The sequence below is a fragment of the Lithobates pipiens genome, unplaced genomic scaffold, assembly GCF_037356315.1.
Source record: "Lithobates pipiens isolate NorthernLeopardFrog02 unplaced genomic scaffold, aLitPip1_a1.2 Scaffold_8, whole genome shotgun sequence".
Classification (NCBI taxonomy): Eukaryota; Metazoa; Chordata; class Amphibia; order Anura; family Ranidae; genus Lithobates; species Lithobates pipiens.
Window position 1 is genome coordinate 130,983,369 of NW_027507903.1, and position 19,164 is coordinate 131,002,532.

The 19,164-nt window shown below is 40.1% G+C and overlaps 2 protein-coding genes across 2 annotated transcripts in view; one reads left to right on the forward strand and one right to left on the reverse strand.

Moving 5' to 3' along the window:
- SND1 (staphylococcal nuclease and tudor domain containing 1) overlaps nt 1-19,164 on the forward strand; it is an 840,361-nt gene that overhangs the window by 582,139 nt on the left and 239,058 nt on the right. The gene's annotated exons all lie outside the window — the stretch shown is intronic.
- Nucleotides 311-5,538, reverse strand: LRRC4 (leucine rich repeat containing 4). The gene has a single exon (XM_077473542.1). It carries the CDS (start codon nt 3,671-3,673, stop codon nt 1,748-1,750), a length of 1,926 nt encoding a protein of 641 aa, XP_077329668.1. The 5' UTR covers nt 3,674-5,538; the 3' UTR covers nt 311-1,747.

The following is a 19,164-nucleotide window of genomic DNA, read 5'->3' on the forward strand; positions in this document are numbered from 1 at the left end:
AAGATGAGCCGAGACCATTTAATTTCTATTTACTCTGCAATTTATGCTGCAGTATAATTCTAGACTCTATTGGCTATAATGTATGTGCACACATAACTTCGCAATACACACAGAACTGTAATCTTCCTGGAATTCAACATTCTTGCATTAAGCATTACATTTAATATCTATAAGATCTCAATAAAGATAACTGACATTTTTATCAATTCTGTCATTTAGCCCAGAACTTCTATGCTACCATAGTGAGTGGCTCATCCATCACCAAGCCTTATTGGAGCATTACAATGAAGAAAACATTTCTCTCCATAGCAGCAAGTAGAGATGTTTTTTTATTCAATGCAGAAAGACAATGAGCAAAGGTATTTACTACCCCACATCTGGTTGCTAGGATTTTTATCTGCAAAGATCTCTGTATTACCCCTTACCACAAGAAGAGGCCTGCAGCACACACTACAGCACAGTAAATTACAGCCCTCTTTTGATAGGTATGGGAAACCACAATATACATTTCTTGCAAGATGTACACAAACCATTCCCCAGTTACAATCTGTTAGACCAATCATGACACAATATTAACCCTTGCTTCATTTCCCTGTAATGAGATTTGTGTTCTATGGGTCAAAGACTTCTGGCTTATATGAACAAGCTGTTATTTACTACTTGTTAGCTCAGAGGATCTTTCACATTGTCACTTTACTGCAGCAAAAGACAGATCAGCATAAAACCGTTACAAGGCATCCTTGATTCCTTCATATCTTGCACACCCTGATGAGTTAACCTAGGAGCATTTATTGACCCCTTTCCTAACCCCTTCTGAGATTGTTGTTTTACACATCAAGGCACTGCAGACCTTTTCAAATAAAAAAGGATTGCATACAAATTCAGTCTCAGACCCAGCCAATCTAACTGCTCATGCTGTTATCACACATTTTCTCAACAAGAAATCTCATCAGCCTGAGGAAGGGTTAAATAGATCTGCAGGAGTTTGGTGCAGAGTGGAAAGATGCGCCAGCTCTTTAGCATCCTGGATCGTGTTTTTGCTAGATGTGTATATCAGAGCAAAACATTTTTTGTTTCTGATTTCTTTAAATTTTCTTGCTATATTCTTTTCTCTTAGTAGTGACTTGGGGATCCTAGATATTGCAAAGCAGACACCCTCAGCCACTTAAGGTGCCTTCATACCCTGTATGAAAAATAATTTAGGAACGCTGTATTAAAATAACTGGTATAACAAATTATTTCCCTCAAAGTGTCCAAAAAATTCCTTTATTGCATTTCATTTTTTGTTTGGCACAGTACAAATTTGTGGTGCTGTTTTCCTTTTTTGTTTGTTTTTTTTTTTTTTTTGTTGCAAAGATTGATCTGGGACTTAATAAAAGAATTTTCTTTAGAAATGGGGTGTTGCTCCTACATCAGAGCAGTATTTTGTTATTTTCTTTTAGACCGTGAAATGCATTCAAGGGTTACTTATTGTTTTGGCTTTCTAATTAAACAGGGCTAAACCTTGAATGTAGTCATTATGGCACATTTAACAGCATCCCTTTTATATAATTTTCTGCCTATCCATTACACCTCTTTAAATAGAACTTACAAGTTAGAAAATAGTTTTAAATTTTAATATAATCTGTTTCTGTCATCAGCCCATAGATTTAATATATAAGCATTTACAAGAAAACAAAATTGTCTCTCTTTCTGTACAAAAGTTGCTGTCTTTTGTGCATTCTATTGCATTTTAATTTGAAAAAAGTCATATTTGAGTTTCCTGTACCTTCTCTTTTGTGTGGGTCTGAATTATATAAGGTTCAGAGATGGTTGTAATTGTGGAGTGTAGCGAATTACCGATACTGTTAGCCGTCCAATGGGCCCCATGATGTGCTGGCTTGTAGGTGTTAAAGTTCATATGGTCGTGAATGGTCGGCAACACAACCGCCCCCTCACCTGATATTCCAGTGGGACTCCCACTTGGGATGTCCTCGTCCACTTGGATTATCTCGACAGTTCGCGCAGCCGCCACAGTGCTCCTCTGTTGATGCCTTTTTCGTAGTTTGTAAAACACTATTAGCATGGCGGCTGCCAAAAGTGTGACTGCCACAAAGCAGCCAATAATAATCTTGGTGGTTTTCATTACCTCATCCAGGCTAGTTTGCATTTTATCTCCAGCATCTGAAGTTGGCACTGCCACCTGTTTGGGCATTTTGGTGGTCTGGACAAGCACGGTGGTAGTGGTAGTATATGCTGGCTGGTACCCCGTGGAAGTGGTTGGCACCGGTTTGATTATCATAGATATTTCCTCAGGAGCCATATCCGTGGTCTCCACAGTGACAGTAGTGAAGAAGCTGTAGTTTGACGTGTTGAGCTCTGCGGTACTGACATTGAGATAGGCCGAAGCATTTGAGTTTCCTGCCACATTGGTTACCATGCATGTATAGACCCCTGTGTCAGTGAGCAGTACATGAGAGAAGTTTAACGTCCCATCGTTGAGGATGGTAATTCGTGGATGATTGGATGCGTGGCTTAGCACAGTACCATTAGGTAGCAGCCACCTAACAGATGACATGGCTGAAGTTCTACACTTGAGTTCTGCCACTCTTCCTTCTGAGATATTTAAATCCCTTGGAGCGTCCATAATAAATGGGGCTGAGCACTGAAATGATGAGTGGTCCACCTCAACCACATACTTCCCCTTCATGTGCAGTGGGGAATGACAGCGACCACAGCACGTGGAGTTGGTAGGAATATATTCTCGCAGCCATGAGGCGAGCCAGAGAACATCACAATCACAGTCCCATGGGTTGTGGTGCAAATGTAACTCCACTAAGTACCTCAAATGAGCAAATAGGTCATGTGGAAGGGATGATAAGTTATTGTGGGCCAAGTTCAATTCTACTAAGGATGTCAGATCATCAAAAGCGTTGCGCTCTATGGTGTTTATCTGGGAGTTCATAATCCACAACTTTTTTAGTGCTCTCAACCCATAAAAAGATCCAGGTTTGATTTCAGGAAAGTTGTTCCCAGAGATCTCTAATTCCTCTAGCCCTATCAAGGGTGTAAGGTTTGGCATGTCTCTGATATTACACATTCCAAGGTTGAGGTACTTTAGATTGTACAATCCCTCAAAAGCTCCCTCAGAAATATATTCCAGCTTTTTAAGCTCTCCCAGGTCCAGGCGCATCAGTGATGGTACCCGATTGAAAGCGTAGGATGGAATGCTCTCAATAGGGTTATTCCTGAGCCACAGTTCTCTCAACTTGGAAAGATACTCAAATGCCCCGCTGGGGATTACAGTCAGTCTGTTGTCAAACAACTCCAGAGTGTTGAGGCTGGCCAAACCATTAAAAGCCCCAACCTCTATTTGACGGATATTGTTCCTACCAAGTTGTAACACCTCCAAATGATGAAGATGCCGGAAAGTGTCCGCTTGAATCATGTGGATGTTATTCTCCATGAGATTGAGGTACCGTGTGTTAGATGGGATACCTTGTGGTACTTCAGAGAGGCCACGACGCGTACAGACCACTTTGCTAAACTGGTTACTGCAGGAGCAGACAGAAGGGCAGTTTTGCTGCCCTGAAAATGATTCACAGGGGATCCACATTTGCACCATGAGGTAGATTACAGAGAATAGGACGGCCTTCCAGGTATGGTGCACAGTTACCAGCCACAAGAAATTCATGATGTGGCACGTTCATAATTCACCATCGTCTGGGACTTGGCATGGAAACGAGAACTTGGCCCTACCCAGGCTTCAGGAGGCTGCAAATTCCCTTTTCCATCTATACACAGGTGGGAGTGGTGGTCAGTAGGAGGGATACTAGACAGTGAGACAACCAGCTTTTAAAAAGATAAATGGCAAAATATATTTCATCATACATGTGTAAAAAAAAACAAAAAAACTAAAGCGAAGGGTTTTAATTGCAATTACCTAGGAAAGGATCTTTTCATATTCCTGGTGCCAGTGCCTCTGTCCAGCACAACTGTGGGCTCTGTTTGTCCTTCCATATATTCCTCAATTTAATTACTGAATGAAATTACAGAAGGTAATAGGCATGTGATGGTGATGATGATGAGAGGCAAAATGGCTCCTTCAGTAGATCCCAAAGAAGAAGACGAAAAAGAAAAAAAAAAATTAAGAGTAATGTAACAAGGGAGTGAGGCCCACTTGGCTATGCAGGTGCATCATTCTGCTGCTCCCCCGGGACTGGTGCCTTTTGCAGTTGAGCTATTCGTCCTTGGATTCCACTGCTGTCTCCGACAGAAGACTGGAGATTATCCATTTCTAAAAGAATCAAAAATGCAGCTTTCAATAGATTTTTTTGAGATTGCAAACAAGATGCACAATTCCAAATCTTTCCAGCCCCTCTAATTCCCTTTGAAGGGCGCAGTGTTTCTCAGTCTCCTAATATTCCATGGGTATTCCTGCAATAGACAGACTGTCTGCAGGATTCTGGTTTGTACAAAGAGAAAGGCAGCACATTGCAGGCATTGACTGCTGTGTTTTTTCCCCTCTCTCCTTGCTGCTTTTTTTTTTTTTTTTAACTAGCTTTGCTTTCCAAGCCACGGATGCAGCAGCTGCAGCCTATCTCTTGCACACTTAGCAATAATCCACCAATATCTCAGAGGAGAGCAAGTAAAAGGGGGGTCAAATCTGGGGAAAGGAGAGCTGGTAGAAAGTACGCTGGAGAGGGAAACACACACACAGTCGCACACCTCAGTGCTGAGCCCTTGGTTAAGATTGGTCCGGAGAAGGGACAGATTTCACAGCCTTTTCTCTCCTGCCTTGTGGAAATCCCACTGTAGCTCCTTCTGATGTGAGGTAGTGAGTTGAGTGCTTCTCCACGTTTTACCTTTAATTTCTTGTCCAGTTGTTCTAGCAGCAGGAGAGCAGGCAGCAGCACAGGCAGCGATATCAGAGCCCCGTAGCATTTTCCTCTGTTAACAGTCCTCCTCTCTCCCTGTTTGCTTGGTGTTGGAAGCAGCAGCCAACCAGCCAGGCTGCTCTCTCATCCTTTCGTCCTTCAGTCAGAACGTGGATGTACTGCTGACGCATACTGTTCTGTGCTGAACATTAGCGTGATGCAGTGCTCCTATGTATTCACACAGCTCCCCTCCCACTCCTCCTTTCCCTCTAGGGGTTAATGTTCAAAGCTTCCAGCTAAGTTGCATTGGCTGCTTCACATTCCCTTCCCCCCTTTATCTTTTTCTTCTATATCTGGGAGAGGAGTTAAACGGAGCAGGCAGTGTGAGTTTTAAGAGTCCACAGCTTGCAGAGACTGATGCTCCTCTTGTTTTCTTTCAGTCAAATCAGTTAATGATGGCTTTCAAGTGCTGTACATTTTTTCCCCATCTCCTCTTCTATCGCATGTTCCATCCGTGTCTTAGCCTGCATTGGGATAAATGCAGAAATGAGGCTTCAGCTGCCAGGGGCAAGAAGGATGCGATTGGCTCTTCTGCCAGTGCAGCGTCATCAACGCCAATTGCTGACTTTGCTTCCCTTTGACGGCAGGGGTAATCTGCACCCCCTGTCCAGCTCCCACCCTTCTACCCCTCTGTCAGCACACTATTCGCACGCCCCCAAGTACAGAGAAACAGAAGCAGCACCAATCCACTGGAGTGGCTGTGAAGGAAGGGGAGGGGGGCTTTTTGGGAGTAAAGAAGGGAAGCGTTAATGCCTGGTAAAGCTAGTGCTGTGCCATGTTCTATCTACACTCTGGTGTTTAACCCCCTGCACTACAAACTGGCTGTATCTTGGGTAAAAAATGTGACTGACATTCAGGATCTGCAGAAAAAAACTGAGCTCAGGAGGCTGGGTTTCCATTCTATGACCTGTTCTCTGCACGCTCTCATCAAACCAACCTGTGAATCACACTAGCTTATTGCTCTGGAGCAAGCCTTGAGAAGCTGCATCCTCATGTATATGCTGTCTCCCCCTATGTGCGCTCGCAAGGAAATGCCTGTTCTGTTCAACTAGCTTACCGTCAGGTGGAGGTGAATTCATCGCAGGAAGCAGAGAATCTGTTACTGTTCACCTGCTGCTGGCTCCTGTGCAGCTTACCATGATCTCGTACTCCTCTTCAGACAGGTAAGTAATATGCTTTGTAAACTAGTTAGAAATGCAGTGAACACAAATGCAAATGAATGATGGTTGTTTTTGATGTTCAGGTGAAGTTTTATGTGTTGTAGTAATAGTAGTATTTGAATAACTGTGTGTGTGTTCTTGCTTTCCTAAAAATGCATTGATTTTCTTCTTAAATCTGACCTTTTATATAGTAATCTCCAAAGGCTTTTTGTAGCAGTACACATGGATATGTAGTGCCGCTGACACTTTAAACTGCTTTTGCCTCTTCATGCAGGAGTTGGGGAGCCAAAATGACATTTGTTAACCTCCTAGTGTTTATCTGTGGGAACTTGTGCTTTGCAGTTACTTTTATCCCTAAAGCATATTCCCATTACCTAGTATGCTAGGTACTTTCTTTTTTTTATTTTTATGGGGGCCAATGTATCTTTATCATAATGTTTGAAATATCTTTATTAAATTATTTGATACAGAAAAAGAAAATTTATTTTTGAATAGTATAGATTTGCTGGGTGTGTTTTTATTTATTTATTTTTAGTTTTTTGAGAATTGATTACGGTAGTTGACAAAGTTTTTTTTTTTTTTTTTTTAGATTTTAGCTCATGGCTTTACCCAGAACAATACTGGAGTTTGGTTACAAATATGATCTGCAAAGCAGAATAGTTGAATTCTGATTGGTTGCTAGAGTAGGTACATTGTTTTGCTGCATGTGTATGTATTTATGTATGTTATATATATATATATATATATATATATATATATATATATATACACATTTATTATAATTTTATTTTTATTTTTTCTAAATAACATTTTCCACTATTTGTTGCCCAGTCCAGCAGTCACTTAGATTTCACTGGTACATAAATTGATCATTTACAGACCTCTGATCTTTCATAAGGTCTGCCTTTGCAGATTTGAAGGAGGGTGTTATTATTTAAATGCTATTTTCGATTTTATATCTTGCAGTTCTTCTGAATTGATTTTAACACTTTCTCCACCAGAGGGACCTGCAGATTAGAATTGCTTTCATATTTGAATTTGATGGCTTTATTTGTAAAGGCTCAACCAGCAACTGATAATTGTGTTTATGCAGTCAAAGGTGAATCAGTAAAAATATGGATAGTTTTCAGCAACAATTTAGAAGGCCAAAGCTGCTTCTGACTAGAGTATGTCAGATTGCTGCTGCCTCTTTTGTCAACACTGACATTGATTAATTTAGTAGCATAATGAATTAGCCAGTAGAGCAAGTACAATATTGATATTTTGAAGTGGCAGCATCTTATATATGCGACTCCTTAGGCAATACCTGCTAAGAAAAAGCCACACGGAGGCAATGGTAGCGTCACAAATACCAGGCAGTAGTAAGAAATGCAGTGCCTGTGTAGTGTACTACATACGTTGCTCATAAAATTGTCATAAATTCACATAAGCCAGCGAAGACAGTGCCGTGCTCATCGAAGCACCTCATGCTGCCTATAGGAATTAGAGCTACGATTATAATTCCATGTCTGTTTAACAAAAGCCTCTGTACAAACCACTGATAAATGTAATAATTAACCTCTAGCTGTAGTGAGTTGGGTTTAGATTGAGGGACTTTTTAAGGATTTGATTACAGATAAAAACAAAATAAGTCTCAGAATAGGGCTAATGGGAGACATTTGTTGTGCAGTAATAGCCGAACGTTGTGAGGATTTCCTGCATCAAAACCATTGAATGCTCGCCTCATGTGGGCAGCAATCCTATTACTTCTAAAAAATGTAGAAGCCATGTTTACCGCTGGAAATAAAACAGCCAAAGCTTGGGTGCAGGATCAAATTTACTAAACTGTGCTATGTGCTATTTTTGGCTAGCCATATAGTTTAATGATTAGTATTTGATCATTGCATATAGCTGCAGGTATGAGGAATTCTGTTGAGCTCTCAGTGCCTTTAAAAATCTATTGATAGTGCAGATCACCCCTAAATAGTGTTGGAGTTGTGCATTCTAAACTTGTGATGTGTGTCCTCCATGGATTAAAACCACATTTAATTAAAAACCCTATGGCATGCACTAGGGAATAATGTTGCTTAATGAAATCCATCAAAATGAAGATATTAAATGAAAACAAATCTAAATGCTAAATCAGAAATTCTAACGCCTAACCTTGATTTATTATAAAGTCTTATTCCATTGTAGTGTTTTTTTTTTTTTGTTTGGGGGGGGGGGGGGGGGTCGCTGTGTTCACAGGCTGTTTGATTCTCTTATAAGCATGTCTGTGGTTTCTTAAACTACCAAACAGACCTAATCTCCCATTTAGGACTGTCAAAACTGCATTTTGTGGGTGTACTAAAGGGAATATTCTTGATGGCTGTAATGGGCCACCCCCTTTAGCATGACCTATGTAGCTACAGCTTTCCAGGAGTTCTTGGAAAGCAAAGGTTCCTGGACATAATTTACCCCTTCCAGAAATCTTTCTTCTCCCATCTGTTTATCTGAAAACTGGTTGGATTTATGCTTTTTTCGATACAGTGTAATATAGCCATCATGCTGCAGCCTGATGTGTGGACTTGATCATAACCTGTTGAGAAATGTTTATCATCCAAGCTCTTTTCTTCTCGGTTATAGAATTTATACCTTCATGGGGCATGTGTAGAAAATAATTTGTAATACTGTATTTTCTTTCATCGGTCTGTGAAGAATATGCTCATATAATGTGAAATATCTTGCTTTACAGAAGTTGAACAGCCTGCTACATATTAGACCTTTGCACAGTGTGTGGGGTTTGCTGCATTTTAGTGATTTATTTTTTAAATTATTTATCCCATGAATGCTGGCATACAGTGCTGAAATAAAGGAGGAGACCAGAGGCAAGATCAATGGTAGCTGGGAGACACTGAGTTTGTCCAGTTTGTCCACTACCAGATTTTTATCTTCCACTTTTTATCATTTCATTTTGGTCAGTTATTTAAAAAAAACTTCCATTCACGTTTTTTACCAAATGGATACTACTTTGCAGAGCCATTTCCTGTGTTTTCAATTAAATCTATAATTGCACGTTATTTTCAGCATAGTCTGGATTTGTTAGCAGTGACCTTGGTTAGTTCATAGATGTCCTTCAGTGGGGCTTTACAATAGAAATGAGCACTGAATGCAATAGGTGAGTTAAGTAAAACTGGGCTCTGTGTGTTCCCAAAAAAAAGTTAGATTTAATTATACTGATCTGTTAAAACTGATATTTGGTTGTCGGCAATAGTGATCTAAAATACATCTAAAGATTAAAAGTAGCCTATCATGTAAATGTAGCTATATTTGCACAGTGATGTGACCTGCAGAAAATTTGTGATACCAGGGAGCTGCTCAATTATGGGTGCTCTTTGTAACTCCAGTTCAGGTCATATTTTAGCTTTGACATATCACCCTTCCACTGTGTAATAATACCATTAGGAAATGCTTTCTGGATATTGCGGCATTGGGAAAAGGTAGGAGAACTTGTTGGATGAAAATGGCATTTTCCTGGAAGTAAAGGTTACCAAAATGGTGTTGCCTATGTGTCCTGTTAGTCACGTTAGCAAGGGGACATTCCATGCTCAGTTTAAATTAAGTTATTCATAGTCTATACCTCTTAAGAACATGAGGAGGGGGGACACTTTGGTTATAGGAATATGGGCATAGCTTAAAGGGTCTAAGTGGCAAGTAATGTTGACACCAGAACTGTGTACTATTGGGCAGGAGGTAGTCTGCCTGACAGTGCTTGCATGCAGTTGGGAGTCATGGTGTGTCTAGGTAATGGCATACAGAGCTAAACGGGTTGTAAACCCTCTGACCACCAACTTGACACTGACCAGCCCCTCCGTTTTAATTACCTGAGCCCTGTAATTCCCACGCCGGAGATGCGCTGTCCCTCTCTGCACGGGGTCCCGGCTCTTGATTGGATAGATTGATAGCAACGCAGTCATTGGCTTCTGCTGCTGTCAATCAAATCCAATGATTGGGGGGAGGGGCCGAGTCTAGCATTCGTGTCTATGGATGCAAATGCTGGACGCGCCCGCAAGGTAACCCCCCAGGAGAGCGCTTCTCCTAGGGGGTTAGCTGAAGTGAGGAGGAGCTGCCAGAGCCACTGGGGGACCTCAGAATTTGAGGATCGGGGTCACTCAGTGCAAAACGAGCTGCACAGTGGAGCCAAGTATGATAAAAACATTTTTTTAAATGACAAGCAAGCCTTTACAATCACTTTAAGGTGCTTCCCACAGTAGGTGATGTACTGGATGGAGTACAGTTAAAGAATATGTAAATCCAACATTTCATATTCCCAATATGTGCCTGCTGGGCCATGTATTTGTATGAAAAAGTATCCTGTTCTCGTATTGCTTCCTTTTGTGAAAACCTTGGCGTACCTGCCCATGCCTCTGCTTTTCTATTAAAACCTGACCACACTAAGGAGAAAACAGCGTGGTCAGTTCTCTAGTTATGCTGGGAACTTGGGGTGCTTTCCTTCAGTAATTAGGCTTGTCCTTCACTGGGAAGATCAGTGTGCTGCTGCTTCTCCTACCCTAGATTTTTGCAGCAGAGAACAGAGGGAATGTAATCGCCTATAAAAAAATTAGGGACTGGAGAGCTATTTTATTATATTTAATATCTAATTATTTTGCCTTTCATTTCTATTATAAACTGACTGGCTTGGTTTACAAGGTGAGGGTTTACAACCACTTTAACTCTGTACACCATCCCTTTTGTTACCATACTGGGGCCCAATTGTTAAAGTCATTGTAAGTGACCACCTTTTATAACAACCCATTCAGTTTAAAATATAAATGAAAGGCAAACATTTTTGTATAAATAAAACCTTTTATAAATACCTTTTCCCCCTTTTTAATTGATCACATTACCTCTGTTCTCAGCTGCATAAGAGCTAGGGGGAGGAATAGCAGCAGAACACTGAGATTTCCAGTGAATTGCTGTGCAGCGGGGTGTGTTAGGATAAGTCTTATCATTGGAGGAGAGTACTGACCATAGCTAGAGAACTGACCATGGTGGGCTCTCGTGCTTAATATGGTCAGTTTTTAAAAGGAAAGCAAGGGGACTGGCAGGAACACCAGGGATTTCACTCAAAGGAAACCATACAAAGAGAACAGGATAATTTTTCAAACAAGTACATGGTACAGCAGGCACATATCAGGAATATAAAATGTTGAGGTAACAAACACTTTAAGAACCATTGATGTGACCAGGGAGGGGAAAAAAGGGGAAAAAGGAAAGGGGGATTTTTAAAACGGTGCTAATTATAATGCAAAATAAGCAAAAGATGCTAAAAATTCATAATATATTAATGTACATAAAAAATACCATAACATCTCATATAATACACAAAAATATAAAGAATAGTATACACATTGCTAGTAGTCAATAGGAATCCCAGATGACAGGCTGACAGCACTTATTCCCAACATGTTTCGCAATGAGCTTCCTCAGGGGAAATGTGCGACTATTAATAAATTAAATAAAGAGTTAGTTAATATGCATTAAATCATAAATATTGCCAGAAGATAGAAATAGATAACATGAAAATATTTATGGTGACCCAAGCGTGTGAAATCTAAAAATGTCGCTTACCGCCTATCGCCAAGCAGGTCGCATGCCAGAAATCGATGAAGTTGGAAAAAATGGCATTCACCAGGCCAAAATCAAAAAGCCACCGAGCCTAATGAGGGGCATAGATGGGGGAAAACAGTGCTAAAAGAAATAAGGCAATGCGGATAAGTGGGACGTAGGTAAATAACAAAGAATATAAGACAAGGCATGTTGGAATTAACTGGGTTGAAATGAAAATATTATTAATGTATTAATCGATAAATAAACAATAACCTCAATTATATGAGGAGCAAGGGACAAAAGCCTCCATAGAAAAATGCATAAGAACGCTAAAAACCATCCGAGTATAGAAAAAAAAAAATATATAATAATATCTTAACATAAAAAATGACAGATGTAATAAGGATGTAGTGAATACAATACTAGGTAGGAATGCAAATCAAAGCAAAAAAAAAATTGTACTTGCACCTATTGTTTAGATTAGAATAGTAAACAGTAGTGTGTGAGCTTAAGACAAGCTGTTCGCTGGTAGTAAAAAAATTTTTTTTTCACTTTAAGAACCAGCCTACAGTATAATATGTGCAGGGCACAGTATGTAACATAAAGGATGGCATACTGAATAAATAAATGGCTACAGTATGTGACATAAGGAATGGTGTGAAGAAGAGTAAAGTTACATTTTATTTACCCAATATTGGCTGTGAGCTGACTGTATTGTGCTGTGGGGTCTACTGGCTTGCTTAGATTACCAGAGGTCCTTTGCTCCTGCAGCACTCTCATCTTGGGAAAACAGCCCAAGCACCCGGGTCAGCACTGTAGAAGACATAATTGGAGTATTGGCTCCTCTTCCATTCATTAGGCCAATTAATCGCTCCCGGCTTCCACACTTTAAACCAATACAGACATGGGGATTGATCTTCTTGCAGGCTGCACTTGTGCAGGATTTCAAGGCCATACACAGGTTTTATGCAGCACAGCTTGCAAGGAACAGAAACATGTCTGCCTTTGTTCATCTCCATTTCACAGTGATTTGATGGGACTAGTAGTTTGCACAATAAAGATGAGGTTCTTTGTGCTTTCGTTTAAGTTTACAGGATTTGACACTGCATTTCTAGGAAGGTAAGTTGGTATTTTCTGTAATTGCTGAAAATGTTCTTGGCGTGAAAAGTTATTACTTATGCAACCACCACATCTGTCTGGTAAGCTGCAAAATATATATATATATATTTTTTTTTTTTTTTTAGGATTTAGATATACTTTATTACTTTCAAGTCTTTGAACTTCACCCACCCTTCTTCAGGGAATCTTCTTTGAAATGCTGTATATAATTTCAGGCCATAATTCACAGCATTTTGTTGTGAAGCGTAATCATCTGAAACGTTTTACTGTAATATAGAAGGGCAAGTCCAACAAAATCAACAGATGAGAAAAAGATTTAGAAATGCATGTACTGTATATTTATAGTCTATATTGCCCAAACGTTTCCAATTGAAGACCGATTTTGAGAACATTTGTGCCTTAGTACAATGCACATTAACACATGACTGTATTAGAATGCATGAATAGCATTAAATATTTTTAAGCTTTCCATGCAGATTTTTTTTTTTGGTTGGAAAGGTTTACCTATTCATTTGACATTTTTAGGCTTTCGGAGGCTGTCATCCTCAAACAATCATACATTAGACCAGAGCTCAACAAATCCCAGGTTGCCATGGTGACTAGAAATTGCATCCTGGTCACCTGATTTGCATTTTAATCAGTGAAATAAGTATTTAATTCCCTATCAATCAGCAAGATTTCTGGCTCCTAGGTGTCTTCTATACAGGTAATGAGCTGAGATTAGGAGCGCACTCTTAAAAGGAGTGCTCCTAATCTCAGCTTGTTACCTGTATAAAAGACAACTGTTCATAGAAGTAATTAGATTCCAATCTCTCCACCATGCCCGAGACCAAAGAAGCTGTCCAAGGATGTCGGGGACAAGATTGTAGACCTTCACAAGGCTGGAATGGGCTACACGACCATTGTCAAGCAGCTCGGTGAGAGGGTCACAACAGTTGGTGCGATTATTTGCAAATGTAAGAAACACAAAACTCAATCCCCCTCGGTCTGGGGCTCCATGCAAGATCTCGTCTCACCTGGAGTTTCAATGATCGTGAGAATGGTGGTGAATCAGCCCACAACTGCATGGGAGAATCTTGTCAATGATCTCAATGCAGCTGGGGCCATAGTCAACATGAAAACAATTGGTAACACACTACGCTGTGAAAGACTGAAATGCTGCAGCACCCGCAAGGTTCCGCTGCTCAAGAAAGCACAGTTACAGGTCCAACCGGAATTTTGCTAATGAACATCTAAATGATTTAGAGGCGAACAAGGTTAAAGTGTTGTGGTCAGATTAGACCAAAATCATGCTCTTTGGCATCCACACAACTCGCCTTTTTGGAGGAGGAGGAATGCTGCCTGTGACCCCAAGAACACCATCCCCATCGTCAAACATGGAGGTGTAAACATTACGTTTTTTTGGGGACGTTTTTGTGCTAAGGGTTTCAGGACAACTTTGCCACAATAAAGGGACCATGGGCAGGACCATGTACCCTCAAGTCTTGGGTGAAACCCTCTTTTCCTCAGTCAGGGCATTGGAAATGGGTCGTGGATGGGTATGCCCGCATGCCCATGACCCAAAACACACAGCCAAGGCAACAAGCAGTGGCTCAAGAAGAAGCACATTAAGGTCCTGAAGTGGCCTAGCCAGTCTCCAGACCTTAATCCCATAGAAAATATGTAAAGGGAGCTGAAGATTTGAGTTGCCAAAGGTCAGCCTTGAAACCTTAATGACTTGGATCTGCAAAGAGGAGTGGGACAAAATCCCTCCTGAGATGTGTGCAAACCTGGTGGCCAACTGCAAGAAATGTCTAACCTCTGCGATTGCCATTAAGGGTTTTGCCAAATACGAAATGTTGTTTTGCAAAGACGTCAAATACTTATTTCTCATTAAAATGCAAATCAATTTATAACATTTTTGAAATGCGTTTTCTGGATATTTTTGTTCTGTCTCACACTGCTAAAATAAACCTACCTTTAACATTTTAGACCATTTCTTTGTGGGCAAACTACGAAATCGGCAGGGAATCAAATACCCTTTTCCCCTCACTGTACATAACAAGGATTTTCACAAACTTTGTTGCAGATTCCTATCTTTTGTTCTGAATAAATCGCTGTGTTCCTCTGTGTGAGTGAGTGAGTCTAGTGGTAGTGGTTTCATATTTATCAACCAGCTATATTGCCTGTAAGTCTCTTATGAGGAAACTTACAGGGTATGCATGCCTTTTTAGATGTGATTTCCTATTGGGAGTATCTCACCAAAAATGACATTTTTTGTTGTAGGGGATTACTGAAATGTATCTTGCTGCAGACTTCTGGGAAAATCAGTGAGCCAATCACACAAGCAGGAAATTACATATCTGGGGGGCATTCTTCTCCAGGTAGCCATATTGCTTTGTAACTCAGAAAATTACAGAGTGAAAAGGAAGTCATTTTTAATAACATTCAATAACAATATGACTTGAGTCGCAATTGTATATGCTTGATTAACTTTTTTTTATTTGCAATTTTTTTCTTGCAAAAGTGAAGTTACCCTTTTAAGTAAACAAGACAATATGTATATATTTTTTTCAAATTGTACAAAATTAAAAATGAATCCAAGTACATTAAAATAAAAAAAATGACCCCCCCTCCCCCAATATTAAGTAAAGCTTTCTAAAAAAAAAAAAAAAAGGCTCTTTATTTTACAATTTGGCACTGTGCTACGTTAACTGGCAGTTGCAGTCATGCGAAACAGTACGCAAATGAAAATTTATATTGTTTTTTTTTTCACACAAATAGCTTTCTTTTTCTGATATGATATATTTTTATTCTATAAATGGAAAAAAAAATCAAATTTTTGTTATAATACATCAAATCAAATAAAATTCTTCATTAATTTATGACAAAATGTATTCTGCTACATGTCTTTAAAAATGTATCTATTCTGAGGCACTGATGGCATCTAATTTCTTGAAGCCCTTAAAATACCAGGACAGTACAAATACCCCCCAAATGAAAGTAGACAGTCTGCAGTATTTATTAAAAGTAGTGATCTTTGATTGGCCCGGGTACCATTTGATAGCTGTGGGCCAATCACGCCATCTCTGTATAGTAAATGCAGCTTTTATGAATATTAATCTATAGCGGCTTTGCTGACATCATGTGATTGCATAGCGATTCCATGATCCCTGGGCCATGCAAAGTTGCCAAGTACCAGGATCTGTAATCTGCTGTGTCCCGAGCTATATGACATTACATGTTCATCATCCAGCTTGCCCGTTCCACATGCCTGCAGTAAATGTACAAGTGGTTAAAGGAGATGTTTGGGTTTGGGTTTTTTTTCCCCCATCGTACTTGCCTAGGTGGATGCAGCATCGGTCACATGCTGCATCTGTCCCCCAGCATGTCTGCACTGAGAACCGAGCCATGGAACATTACCGATGGCTCGGTTCTCTTGGCTTCCCGAGCAGAGAGCTGTTGACTGTCAATCAGCAGCTCTCCTGCTCTGCTCCACGCTCACTGGAGTGCTGAGCTGTGGCTAGGTGGGGAGCGGCCTCTGAGTCGGGATGATGCCGTGCCTGGACTGATTCCTGTGACGTCAGAGGAGAGCGGACTTCAGTTCACACTCTGCTGAAAACGAGTCACAGGAGTGCAAAATCAGATTGCACTCCAGTGACCTATAGGAGAAGCTCAGTCTAACAAGCTCAGGCTGGACTTCTCCTTTAATGGGAGAAAGCTGAGCCATGTAGTGAGACACATTCCTTCTCCTCAGAAACATCTACAAGGTATAAAAAAATATATATATATAAATATATATATAATATTTTAGGTATGCTGTGTGAATGAGAACACATAGTGAGGAATTCTCATATTTGACTGCAAAATTGAATATTTACACTTTTTTTTCCCCTTGCCGTCTGTGTCCTTTAGGGTAAAGTCACCGCTCCTGGACAGAAAGTGGCAGGAAATCAATCTTTTTTTTTTTAACCACTTCCCGACCAGCGCACGACGATTACGTCGACAGAATGGCATGGGCAGTCATATTGGCGTACAGGTACGTCCAATATTCAATGCCGCCCTGCCATCGGGAGCGCGGCGGCACGCTCCCGCGCTGGTCGGGACCCCCGTGAGTCCGGTCGCGGGACCCGCGGACTCGATCGCCGCGGGCATCCCCGCGATCGTCTCACGGAGCGGCCGAATGGAGGAAATGCCGTGTAAACAAAAATAATAAAAAATTATTAATAAAAATGCTATAAAACTATCCCTATTTTGTAAACGCTATAACTTTTGCGCAAACCAATCGCTTATTGCGATTTTTTTTTTACCAAAAATATGTAGAAGAATACGTATCGGCCTAAACTGAGGGAAAAAAATGTTTTTTTTATATATTTTTGGGGGATATTTATTATAACAAAAGTACAAAATAATGCGTTTTTTTCAAAATTGTCGCTCTATTTTTGTTTATAGCGCAAAAAATAAAAACCGCAGGGGTGATCAAATACCACCAAAAGAAAGCTCTATTTGTGGGAAAAAAAGGACGTCAATTTTGTTTGGGAGCCACGTCGCACGACCGCGCAATTGTCCGTTAAAGCAACGCAGTGCCGAATCGCAAAAAGTGGTCTGGTCTTTGACCAGCAAAATGGTCCGGTCTGCAAGTGGTTAAGCTTCCACTGGAACAGGGAACAGTCTTACAATAATGCACAATTTCTATTAACTGTTATCGAACCGGAAACTATCCCTTACTTTGCCCAAATCTTTTCTCCCTTTTTTTGTGACCCTGGAACACACAGGCAGAAAAAAAAAATATTCCCTGTTATAATGAAAACTTAAATGGCTACCTATACACAAACCTGTGCAATTTTGTTTGACCGCAGTTCACTCCTCCCTGAAAACTCAGGACAGTGCCAGCAATGGTTTGTCCATTCCTCACACCTCATTTTCTGCTAAGCACCAGTCATTGCTCTCTAAATGGATTTTTTTCTCTTGCAAATCCATTAGTGCTTTGGGTTTAGTCCAGATTAGGGGATTAGCAGATCTGGATTTTGCATGATTGTCCCCGCTGAGCTGGTTAGTTTAAGTATGCTAATGGTGAAAGCAGTGAAGTAGGAATTTCATCTGTTTGCTGCCAGACAAACTTTGCCAGTCTTCCTTATGGGTTTATTTCCTCTTCACTTGATTGGACATTTCCATATCAAGAAGCACGTTGGATTGACTGGTGATCTGTTTGGCAGGGTATGATTTAATAAACAACGATGGGATGTCTCCCTTTTGCTGTTAGCAGTGACTGAAGTGGTAATGAAAATTTCAGAGAAGATGTTTCAGTAATGATTATTGAATCTTATTGGTAAGTATTTTGATTTGATATGCAGAAGTTTAACTTTGTCTCAACTTGAAGTTCAATATAATAATCTTGTTGCTTATTTTGAAACCCTGCCATAATAGAAACATAGTGATGTTTCCTCTAGCAATTGGTCAGATGTTGTTGTATCTCAATGAAATTTGGTTGTTTTGACCAAAAAAATTTCTTTCATTGTATATTTTTATGCGTGTGTGTGACTGTTTTAATGCAAAGCTGAGGGTATTTCCTCCATCTTTGTAATGAATAAGGTGTAATGCTACTAAAATATTTTCCTTCCAAGAAAGCCAGTTGGTTTGGTAGTAAGTTCTATAGATCATAGACGTGAGGGTTAAGACATCTAAACTATACTCTATGTGAGATATAACTTTGTTTTGTAAGGCTGGAAATAGATGGCTCATTATGGCCAAAATGTAAGCACTGGCTGACCCTGCAAGCACTGGCTGGCCCTGCAAGCACCATCCAGCTTGACAAATGTTGGTGAAAAAAATGGCCGTTCAGTGACTGCATCTGTTTAACAGCAACACTGTATTCAGAAAGCTGCAGGTGCCACTACTACAGAATTCAATAGCTAACAATGCAGATTCTTCCATCTCGCGCTGTTGGCATGGAATGTGGAATCTGTTGATTTTCTCTTGTTCAGACTGTGGTTGTGAGTTTGGAATCATTAAGTTAATCTTATTTGCATGTGCTAATTTTTAATACATTCTTAACTGAATAAATTTTTATTTTTTTTTGTGGGAGAAACCTCCTTGTTCCTGGGCCACAGCAAGTTATTAAGATAGGATTCCGTATTGCTCCTCTGTTGACCTTATACTTGCCCTGCAGATGTTACTTGTGGTTGCTGCTTAAGGATTATTTAATAGCACAGAAGACCGCTTTGGTGAAAAGATGATAGAATACCAGAGGGGATTTCAAGTAACTGAAGTCATGTGTTGGTAAATCCTGCAGAATTTAGGGTATGTTAACATCCAGCGGCTGCATTACAGTACAGCAACTGGTGTGCATAGTGGTCTAGTCTGATCGGCACATTGTACTGCTGTTTTTTTGTTTTGTTTTATTACTTCATCAAACAAACTTT